Raw genomic sequence first — 11,703 nt, 5'->3', positions numbered from 1 at the left:
AGGGATGACAGAGGTATAGAAGGACCGGAAAGTAAGACGGGGGGGGGGGGGGAGTGTCCTTAACTGGAAGCTTTTTTAAGAAGCCCCTCATCCACTGTTAGTCACAAGAGTGTGTCATCTTGAAACTTTTGAAATAGCCCCTAAAGAAGCACAGAGTTTCTTTGCTGGGGCTAAACCGACACAAACTGGTTCACAAATGAATGTGTAACTACAATTTATACATTTACCTAAATTAACAATTCCTTGGATAAAGCAAGACAGGTTAACTTTTTAAGAAGTGCAGTAAGGCAGCTCACACTTTCAGATTTCATATCAAGCAGTTTATTGATTCTAATGCAGACAAATTTAAAAAGCACAAAACACAGCTTTAGTTGAGGAAAGAGATCAAGGAACTACTGATCAACTAAGACGCTTCCAATTTGGAAGGAGGCCTGTGAACCTCTAATGATGGTTTTGAGACTTATGTTTTGAATATTACCAAGTAAGGAATAAGACACAGGCTGTAGTAATTATGATTAAAGTTAATCTGCAGTGAATTCTCTTAATGCCTGATAAAATACTCAAACCAGTCAGAAATGCAACCGCCATAACACCAATCCACAATTTAGTACTCCTTGCAGCAACTTGCATTTCTGGTTTTAGTACTGTGGGTCATTATTTGCTCTACTGACCAGAACTAGTGAAGTGCATGTCATTCTGCTGACTATGCAGTACAGGCTATAAACAGCAGTTCAAGAGGCAGAAAACAGTCCATAGAATCATAGAATTGTAGTGTTGGAAGGGACCCCAAGGGTCATCTAGTCCAACCCCCTGCAATGCAGGAATCTTTTGCCCAACTTGGGGCTCAAACCCACGACTGAGATTAAGAGTCCCATGCTCTCCCAAATGGATAATCAATTTGAGTACAAGAACATTAGAAGTTGCTGTCTACTAGGTCAGTCCATTTACCCAACTAGCTCACTGCTGCTTCCTCTGACAGGCAGAGAAGCTCTCCATCTTCTTATCCTTCATCTGCTGTCTGCATGCAAAGTATGTGATCTAACGCTGAACGACAGTGCCTCCCCATAAAAAAAAAATCAGAAAAGTTAACAAGGGCACTGCATTGTATCATCAGGGAGGCACACAGCAACGCAAGCCAGTTCTGAAAACATTAGTCAAGTGCTGTGCAGTTAGTTGACCAGCCAGGAAATAGGATCAGCATCTTTTGTGAACTTTTCCTGGGCAAGACTACCAAAACAATAAACCAATAGGAACCTAGGAAGCTGCCTTATACTGAGTCAGACCATTGTTCCACTTGGCTCAGTAATAATCCTTTTCCTGTGGCCTCCTTGGCCTAATCTCCATGCCACATTGTGACACCTCTCTCTGCTGGCTTCATAGCAAGAGTGGAAGCATTCATAGGCCTATCTTCCCTGCATTGGTCTGATTCTGAACTGGTGCTCTTTTTCTATAGGAAATAAGAAGAATGGAGGAAAAAGGAGGGATCCTTGTGGGTTTTTCTGAGACCAGAGCACAGCAATGGTGTTTAATATATAATCTTGATCTTTTGCATCCATGAAACGGGGAGGGACATCCCAAATCGTTTGAGGAGAATCGGGATCGAGGTGGAGGACCCACAGCTGGAAGTAAGTAGAATTACTTCTCTTAACATAAATTGTCTATACTGACTGGCAGCAGCTCTCCAGGAATTCAAGGAGTCGTCTCTCCCGGCCCCACCTATGGGTGCTGGGTACTGCATGCAAAGCAAATGTTCAGCCATGGAGCTACAGTCCTTCCCAAGTACCAGTAAGCTATGTTTCTTCTTGCATAGCTTTTATTCATTTCAGTGGAGATTTGCAAATCAGAAGTTCCAAGAAGACTAGGCCCTATAGCTGCAAAACCAGCAGGGTTAAAATATAAAAACTGTTCCCTTCTTATGAAGTTTTTTAAAGACTGGCATTTGAATTTCTTCACCATAGTGATCAGCTGGTTGTTACTGCGAAGAAAAATGCACTAAATGCATTCAAATGACATAATTAACAGCCTTATTCGTTCAAGGTTCATTGTATAATAAAAGCTATAAAAATAGAGTTTGGTTACCCCTAAACATAGACACAAAATCTGCACAAAACCCCACCCCACAGCTAGACATAATTAACTTGCTAGATTAAGAAGCACTGTCAAACATAAGGCTTCCAGTGGTATCATTTACAGCAGCACAGGAATTCTTCAGTGTTGCTTTCTTCTAAATGAGCAACCTGTAAAGAAATAGTACCATACATGAGATCCAAAGAGCTTATAAAGACTGCAGACAGTGACATGAAAATCAAAGCTCCTACTTGTAAAATAACCCCAGCGGATGTTCGTGTTTGTAAATATCCAAGTGTGCAGAGTTTCCCTTGTCAAATTGTTCTCATTGGGAAACTTGCATTAATGCTTATATTCTTTCTGTCTCCCTGTAGGGATTCCCCCCACCCCCTGCCAGAATGACTGATCTTTATATCATATTCTCAGTTCCCTTTAAAGAAATTCAACTCTCACTGTCCCCTGCCTTGCCATCCTAGTGTGTTATCTCCCATAATTGAACTGCACTCAGTTAATTTACCTTTAGAATATTTTTACCTATTGAAATGCAGAGTAGCTCAACAACTAGGAAATCTTTCGGTTAAGAATTTTAACTTCAACGGCACCTCTGGACTTAATAGTTCTGGGAATTTTGCCAATCTGCAATTCTGCCAGCTGAGAATCTCATTTAACATTGAACCCATTTGCTCATCTAGGTTTTTAAGAGCCCTTGCATTTGTGATTCAACTTTAGCCACACTAGAATGAACAGAATTTTAAGAAATGGCGTATTCCCCTGACCTTCCATCCAGACTAGGCACTGATCAGCGGCAATTTCTGCTAAATGTGTGTGGACTGGTTGGCATTCCAGAAAACTTGAGTCTTCTAGCCAGCCACTCCCTACATCCAAGGCCCTGCCTTATATATGCTTATTATATGCTTTTCCTCAAGTGCTGATGCCCCACTTTTTGTTTCTGAGAATAATTTTAATGCTGTGTTCTAAATTCTGCCAAAAAACAACAACCCTACCCCCTTCAATGGTTGAAGATGTTTAAGTATATTTCCAGATGCATGCCCAATCATTAACATTAAAGCTGTTTTGTGCAGAACTGAGCAAACCAATCTGCCACATACCGAGTCAGACCATTGATCTATCTAGCCCAATATTTACTCTTCTGTTTGTTTCAGGCACAGGTTTTTCTTGGCTCTGCTATCCAAAAGCCATTAATTGAAGATGACAGGGACTGAAGCTAATACTTTATGCATGTGTTGAATCAATGAACTATGGGTAATCCCTATGGCTCTAGAACAGCCTTCCCAAATCTGGTCCCCACCATATGTTCCTCATAAGTCCCAGCCAGCAGGCTGGGAAATTCTGAAATCTACAAATACATTAGGAGATAAAATCAACAATTTATTTCAACACATAGACTACCTGAATAAGCTGCCTGTGTTAATGAATACTAAGGTCATGGCATAAATGGTGTATCTGCGCAGAAGAAGCCTGATTAAAGGAGCAAGGTGGTTTTCCCCTACCTTCTGTGAGTCTGGCTTTGCCTCCTGTTGGTTGGCACAAGACAGTCGAGCATCCTACACAGGGCACCACTATCTGAGCATGGCTGAATACTGTGGTGATCTTGTAGCATCCTGAATTTTAAAAAGCATATTTTTTTCATTCCAATGGACATACACACTGATACTACACTGAGTGTCCAACATATTACCTAATGCTAGACTGGGATGTCAAATAATGTGCATTGCCCTCTCAGGTCTTTCTTGCCTCTGTGTTACTATTAGTACAAGTGAGTTGGTTTTTTAAGGCCACCAAGTGCTGTCCATAACTGCGTGGTACCTTGAATCTGGGTCTCTTCCCCTGTACAACTTTATTTAATTTCATAAAAATAGAAATGCTCTGAAGTTGTTCTCAGAGTGTGTGCCAATGGTTAGACATGTTAGGATATTTCTGTTCCACCTTAAAAGGGAGCAGGCTTTGTGAGTCACAGAGTCTGCGTATTTCCTGTTCACAGGATGTTTCTGTTGTGTCTTTACTTTCGTTTCTCTCTCTGTCTCAGAGACACTGAAGCTGGCAGTCATGTTTTCTTTGTTCTGATCAACGCTGAATAAAACTTGTAAATAATGCTCTCCTGAGTGCATCTTTCGCTGTGCATTATCTGCTGATAGAGCGTGCATCAGCTCTGGAATATGGCATTCTATTTCTGGAGCTCGTGTCGCTAATAGCTGATACTGCGTGTCTACGGGAGATCGATGGACGTCCGGAGACGACGTGGGGCTGAGATGGACTCTGTCTCCCTGGCAGTATCCCAACAAGACAGTCAGTGTATTTCAGTTACACTGCTCATTTATGAAGAGAAAGGAAGAGACTCTTAATGTGTTTCTCAAACCCATTTGCCCATGAGAAAAAATGGGTTTTTGTACATGTGTACTGGTGTCACACAGATCACAGATATTTACAATTGCAAAAACAAAAATACAGTGGTACCTCACGTTACATACGCTTCAGGTTACATACACTTCAGGTTACAGACTCCGCTAACCCGGAAATAGTGCTTCAGGTTAAGAACTTTGCTTCAGGATAAGAACATAAATCGTGCTCCAGTGGCGCAGTGGCAGCAGGAGGCCCCATTAGCTAAAGTAGTGCTTCAGGTTAAGAACAGTTTCAGGTTAAGAATGGACCTCTGGAACGAATTAACCCGAGGTACCACTGTAGAACTTTTCAAAGAAATGCAACAAGCTTCATACCTTAAGAAAACCAAAGGGTGTATGTATGATTTTACAAACAATGTTTGGCCCTACAGTTAAATTGATTGTAGAAATAGATGGCAGGATTGTAGTCACCGACAAGCTGAACATGAGTCAGCAGTGTGAAACTGCTTGAAAAAAGACTGATGCTATTTTAAGCTATATTAATAAAACTATAGTCACAAGAAGTGACAGTTCAACTTTATTCTGCACTAGTCAGACCTCAACTGAAGTATTGTATTTAGGTTTGGGAAACACAGTTTAAGAAAAATTGGAATGAGTTCAGAGGAGGACAGTGGGGATGGTCAAGGTATAGGAAATGACTGCTATGAGGGAGGTTGAAGTACTGGGTATTGTTGAGCCTGGAGAAGACAGAGACATGATCACGCTCTTCAAATACCTGAAGAGCTGATAAATAGAAGATAAAAGATTTGTCCTCTTGCTGCAGCAAGTAAGAGAATGTCAGATGCAACATTTTCATCCTTAGACAACATTTAGCCTTAAAAAGCCAATTCCAGAAGCACAAACTAGATATGTAGGCAGCAGGCTGAAAAATGTAATAAACCTCATGCACACTTAGGAGTAAGTCTCACCAAGTTCAGTGGGAATAGATAGGTATGCAAAGGATTGCAGTCTGTAAACAACACTGGTGTACTTGGATAGCACTTGTAAAAGGTTTGATACACACAATATCTCCCATTAATTACACTTTCAACCTTTAGGAGGAGGAAACTATTTCATCAACCTGACCTTTTGAATAAACTCTTCTGATAAGTTGCTGCAGTGTTTCAGTAATGAAAGTGAAAAATGAGCCACACCAGTGAATGTTACACTGCCAGCGGGACTGGCAGATGCCATTGTTCGAAACTGCAGAAGGAAATAAGTACCTGGTTTTTCCTAAAAGTAATTCCCCTCGCAGCCTTTATATTTTAAAGTTTTATGGTCAATGAGATTTCTTAAAAATATTTGCTTATGAGACTATTAAATTGTCTAGTGTTGGATAAATAACCAATCTTACAAATCAGGGATTTATCAAGACCATTGAACATTTTTTGTTAAGGATACAGGACTAAATTAATTCTTCAATAAATGAGCATTATTTGTTGCTCATTGGGATGTTGAAGCAGGTAAGGCAAAAAGTGGAATAATTACAATTCATTCTCAATTAATCTGCTTCTTTTTTATTCCTGGGAACCGATAAATGATAAAAGTAATGAAGAAAATTACACAGATCCACTGCATGTGCCTTCGCAGTACTTTTACTCCAGAAGAGAAGAGGTTAATATGCAAATTCAAGTGGCAGGCCATTCTCTTTTATTGCAGTCTTTGCCAATCTGGTGTCCTCCAGATGTTTTGGAACACTAGATTGCCAAAGGCTGTCTTACTACAAGTTTTCTGTGGTCCTTTACAGGAAAGAACACTTTAAAGAATAGTTACCTGGACACTTGACATCCATGAAGTAGGAATTTGGACTCTGGACCAGACGTTTCTTTTTGTGTTTTCTCTTTTCCTCCTCTAGGGATGGATGAATTAAGTCTCTGGTCAGCTGTGTGAGATATTAGGGAGTTATTGCCATGAGTACAATAAAGCAGAGTTTGCTAACTTTGCTAAAAGAGGTGTTTTCTACTGAATATTATTAATTATAGTTGTTGTTTTTTATATATCTCGCTTTCCCCTGCAAGGATTATTTCATTTCTATCCCACCTTTCCTCCAAGGGGCTCAAGGTGGCATACATTTAATCCCCACAACAACTTTGTGAGGGAGGTTAGGCTGAGAGACAGTGACTGTCCCAAGGTCACCCAGTGAGCTTCAGCCCCAGTGAGTGGGAATTTGAACCCTGGTCTCCCTAATCCTAGCCCGCCTATGTTGGGTATTTCTCTCAGGGTTCCCCCAAACCATTTAGGTGCCCAAGCCACAAAAATCCAAATGGTAGCAACACAGGGCACAATCCCCCATAACAACAGTTGGGGACCCAAAGATCCCCAAGCCTGATCTTTCTACTCCTCACTCTACAATCCACAATGGCATCCAGCCTGTGCCCACTGCCGCCTCTGCTTACCTCTTCCCACCTTTTCCACCAAAAACTAACATCACAAGAACACTCCTCTTATGGGTTAGAGCAGTGGTTCCCAATTAGGGGTCCACGGAGAACGCACCCAGGGGGTCTGCGGCCCCATTCCTTGCCGCTCCAACTAAATTTGTGTTATTTTTGTATGGCAATAACACAAACTTTATGGTCTGTTTTAGCGCTGTGCAATTTTTCAATATCTTGGCCAAAATCGGTTTTGAAATCACAGTGCGATAAGAATTTTGACCTGACAATACATAGCAATATTTCAAGGTACTCTCGATATCACATGAAGCTCTCAGCTGATAATGCTGCTGATAACTGCTGATTTGAGAACAGGGCAGCTTATCTTCAAGGCACCATGGCACTACCTTCCCCTGGCATTGAGGCGGAGCTAGTCAGCAGGAAAGCAGGAGTAGCCACAGTGGATGTGCATCTTCGCTGAAGGCAGCTTGATGTGACTCCATTTCCTCTCCTCCCTCCACCCATCCTATCACCATGGCTGCCCCTTCCCTTCTCCCCCACGCTAATCTCCCATTTCAGACATTGTGATATATTGGAATATTGTGATGTTTAGTTGCTGATATACCACGATGTTGAAAACTAGGAATCACTCAGCTCTGGTTTTTAGTATACCTAAAATTCTTTGCTTATTAGATGCTACCCCATATTTTTTTCAGAAAATTGCTTTGTAAAGGTAACTATCATTGGCTTTTGAAAAATAGGGGGTCCTCAGTAATTAGCTAATTGGGAGCCACTGGGTTAGAGTATTCACCATATGGCAATAGCCTTTGTGTGCTGAATTTGCTCAATACTATATTGACTTGGTTGTAAACAGAAGGAGCACCAGATCCTGGAAAGAGTGCACTGAATAACTGAAAGGGGGGGGGGGGTTGAGAGAGAGAGATGTCTCTCCTTGGACAGCCTGTTGTGGATTCTAAAATTAGCCACTGTAACACCAGTAGGTGCCTGTGAGTGGTGATGATGAAAGGAATAAGCTGACTCTAAGGAAAAGGACTTTGAAGATTGCCATCTGTCTGCACCAAGTGCCTCAAAATGCAGGATGGTAAAATTAAACTAAAAAGCAGACTAGAAAACTGTAAAATACCTGAGCTAGATGCCAAAGTGAAAGGGGGCCACCCCACACTACCAGGCCATCTGCTCAGTTATGTAGCTATATTCCACCTATATGCACCCCTATTCTGACACTTAATTTTGAGACTCCAGGGAGCTCTGGTGCTTCCACCAGAGTGATCCACGCACTGCCCAGTATCCATCCCCAGGTAGAGAGTTAACAGCTGCACCCTGGCTAGGAATCCATATGGCACATCGCATTAAAGGGGAAGCGTGTGGTGGCGGGGAGGCAGAAAGAGCTGCCTGGTTTCGCAGCTGGCCTGTGGCCAGGAGTCCGTGGGCACCGGGAATTCCTCTCCGGGGAAAGGGCATGGGTCTGATGATGGGTTTGGGATCAATGCATGCGACCTGTCATGGGGGCGGAGGCGTTGATCGTGGCGAAGTGTTTGTGTGTGTGGCTAGAACTGCTACGAGGGCGCGCAGAAAGTAGAAGAAGTGCTTTTTCTTTTCTTTTTTACACCCCCCCCACCCCACCCTCCAGCACCGTAAACGTCCTGCTCCACCCCCGCCCATAAACAGAGTGGAACATCCCACCCACCCCTTCTCTCCTGTTAGGCAATGGGACAAGCCGCCCCCCCCACCGGCACAGCGGGGGGGGGGTCCTCTCCTCTTTCTGCCCCCTTCCCCCCATTAACCCTTGCCGCGCCGCCCGCCTTCAGACTGGCACCCACTCACGGGCATGGTGGCGCCTCGCCGCCGCTGCTTCTCCTCCCTGCCAGCCGGAAGCGCCCCCAAACACGCGCAGATACAAACACAGGCGCGTGACGCAGGCGAGAAGCCCCGCCCCTGGGGCGCTGCGGGCACGCCCACGTCCTCGAGACCATCTAGGAGCCCATGCTCTATGGTTTGGAGAAGGGCGTTTTGGCTTTTCAAAGGCGCGGCTGCCCGTCCAGAACCAGCGAGTCCAGCCCCCCCCCCAAAAAAAACAGTCCTTCTGTGTTGTCAGGATTCAACCTCAAACCGTGGCAGATGAAGGTGATTGACTATATGGAATTGGCAGAAATGACTGGCAGAATCCGAGACCAGGGAGAAGAGTCGGTGAAAGAGGACTGGAAGAAATTTAAAGACTATTTACAGAAATATTGTAAAATTAATGAATTTTAGAAGGATGTTGGATAGAAACTAAGTGGTTTCCAGCTGTAATGCTTTAAGAGATATGGAAAAAAAAAGGTTCACAAATGGGTAAAAGCTTAATGGTAAGGATTTGCTGAACTAACAAATTGAACTGGAATACAAAGAAGGGAGGTACGAGGAGGTCCGGGGAAATAAGTGTAAGGAGGATATGCTAGGGAAAATTAATGTGTTTTTAATTGTTTTTATTTTGTATGTTCCTTTTTATTTTTCATGTATTCTTTTTTCTGTATTTTGTATTTTCTTGTATTTTTACTTTTTGTTTTTGTGTAATTCTTGTATTCTCTGAAATTTTAATAAATATCAACTAAAAAAAAAAAAGGATTCAACCTCAAACCGGTAGCCGCCCTCCATCCTCCAGATCTCTTTTTAGTCATTTGAAAAGCCTCAAGGACTCTGGGAGTGTCCAGGGGCATAATAAAGCTGGCCCCGTGGAGCACATCTGTGCATATTACATATGTTGTTTTTGTTGTTTAGTCGTGTCCGACTCTTCATGACCCCCTGGACCAGAGCACGCCAGCCACTCCTGTTCTTACATTCCAGGTTCCTATGCAATATTTTTCCTTACAGCATTGGACTTTCCTTTCACTTCCAGGCATATCCGCAACTGAACGTCCTTTCGGCTTTGGCCCAGCCGCTTCATCAGCTCTGAATCTACTTGTACTTGTCCTCCGCTCTTCCTCAGTAACATCTTGGACGCCTTCCGACCTGAGGGGCTCATCTTCCAGCGTCATAACTTTTATATGCCTGTTGTCTTTGTCCATGGAGTCTTCCTGGCAGGGATACTGGAGTGGCTTGCCGGTTCCTGCTCCAGGTGGATCACGTTTGGTCCAAACTCTCCACTATGACCTGTCCATCTTGGGTGGCCCTGCACGGCATAGTTCATAGCTATGAGTTATTCAAGCCCCTTCGCCACGGCAAGGCAGTGATCCATGAAGGGGATATTACATATAGGGATATTTAAATAATATTCCAGTAGAGAGATTTAAGGGGTCTCTATTTCTTATAACACATTTTGATAGGACTAGAACAAAATTTCATTTGAGGTTCCATCAGCCCAGGAAAGAGAGGAGGCAAGCAGCTCACCATCTCTAAACAAAGCAGGAAAATAGAGTACTGTCTTGAATCCTTCTTTAAAGCTAATCAAATATACAGCTGCCTTAAGAGTCTGTTTCCGGCTCCTAATTGGATAGGGTTTGCAAAGCAGAAATATAGAGGAAACAGATACGTTCATTTTGTTCTTGGGTTATTCCAGTCTGATGGTGTGAACGTTTATCAAAGCCTAGCGTTTTTGGGGGGGGAAAGGCAGTGCTTTGACATGATTGATCATCTAATCACATACACACTTACCTGGGAATAAACCCCATTAAATGCATGCATAGGATTGTGATATAATACATCAAATAGTTCTCTTCCCTCCTAATCAAGAAAGTCCAATGTTCTGGGAGAGGGAGGTTTTAAGTTATTTTTAAATCATTATTCATAGTGGTGGGAGTGGTTTCCACAATCTGATTATTTTTGTTTGTCTAAAACAATTAACCTATTTAGTTTTAGTGCTCCATTGTCAGACCAATAATCTGATTAAGTCTTACAATAACCACTCGAAAGTTCTATTTAATTACTCCCAACCCCCCATTTGGGCACTGAAATGAAGAAGCAGAATTGCCTTGACCACTTCCTCTTTGTTTATAAATGAACAGGCTGAGCCACTGTCTCTTAACTTAAAAAAAAGAGAGTCTTTTAAAATTATAGAAATTGAACAATGACACAGATAACATATAGTGAACGAGAGGCAAAAGGGCACAAGATCTTACATTACACAGCAAATGTGCTGGCTGACACAAAGTTCATTTGCCACGATTCCATTTTCATACGCAAAAGGTAATAGGAACAAAGGTTAGTTCAATTATATGTTTACAACTTGGAATAAGGCAAAGATCCAGGGTCTAAGATGCTATGCAAAACACTATCTTCTTAATTTTAAATGCTTTCTGTTTCCTTCTCCTTTGTATTTTTCACTTTTATTTGTTTATTATTGCATGTATACCTGACCTCTCCTCCATGGAGCTTAAGGTAATGTACATGGCTTTTCCCTTCACCAGCCCTGTGAAGTACATTAGGCTAAGAGACTGTGGCTGACCCAAGGTCACCCAGTGAAATGAGTGAGGATACAAACCCAGGTCGTCTTTATTACTTTCAAACTGAAACACTCCTATTTCTCTTTTTTGAGAAGAAGAACATCTGTGGCACCTCCATATGTTGCCGAACTCTAATTCCTATAAGCCCCAGCCAGTATGACTAGTGGTCAGTGATGATGGGCCACAGGTTTTCCATCCCTGGCCTAAATCCCTCCTTCCATAAAGGGGCTTGCTTGTTTCTTTGTCTCTGGAGCCTGTAGGTGCTCTGCTATCACAGACCCTCCAAGTGCCCCTATTTTCCAGGGGCAGCTCCAGATTTACAGAAGCCATCCCCATTTCTGATCTGATCCCAGAATGTCCCACTTTTCCTGGTTGTTGTTGTTTAGTCATTTAGTCATGTCCGACTCTTCATGACTCCATGGACCAGAG

The 11,703-nt window shown here is 42.6% G+C and overlaps 1 protein-coding gene across 1 annotated transcript; it reads right to left on the bottom strand.

Moving 5' to 3' along the window:
- Positions 1-305: 305 nt before the first annotated feature.
- Positions 306-8,799, bottom strand: RPS27L (ribosomal protein S27 like). Its single transcript, XM_080980867.1, has 4 exons — positions 8,681-8,799; positions 6,240-6,348; positions 3,579-3,689; positions 306-2,237 (listed from the first exon to the last, which is right to left on the bottom strand). The coding sequence occupies exons 1-4, from the start codon at positions 8,684-8,686 to the stop codon at positions 2,209-2,211; spliced, it is 255 nt and encodes an 84-aa protein (XP_080836993.1). The 5' UTR covers positions 8,687-8,799; the 3' UTR covers positions 306-2,208.
- Between the last annotated feature and the right edge of the window lie 2,904 nt (positions 8,800-11,703).

This window comes from Podarcis pityusensis, assembly GCF_964106645.2.
Source record: "Podarcis pityusensis genome assembly, chromosome: 14".
NCBI classification, from domain to species: domain Eukaryota; kingdom Metazoa; phylum Chordata; class Lepidosauria; order Squamata; family Lacertidae; genus Podarcis; species Podarcis pityusensis.
This window is presented reverse-complemented; position numbering and strand designations above follow the sequence as displayed.

Excerpts from the sequence above, each read along its gene's own strand:
- RPS27L (XM_080980867.1), bottom strand. Across the intron at positions 3,690-6,239 it reads CATGGATGTCAAGTGTCCAG|GATGCTACAAGATCACCACA; the intron begins GTAACTATTCTT and ends TTTAAAATTCAG. Across the intron at positions 2,238-3,578 it reads CAAAGCCAGACTCACAGAAG|GTTGCTCATTTAGAAGAAAG; the intron begins GTAGGGGAAAAC and ends ATTTCTTTACAG.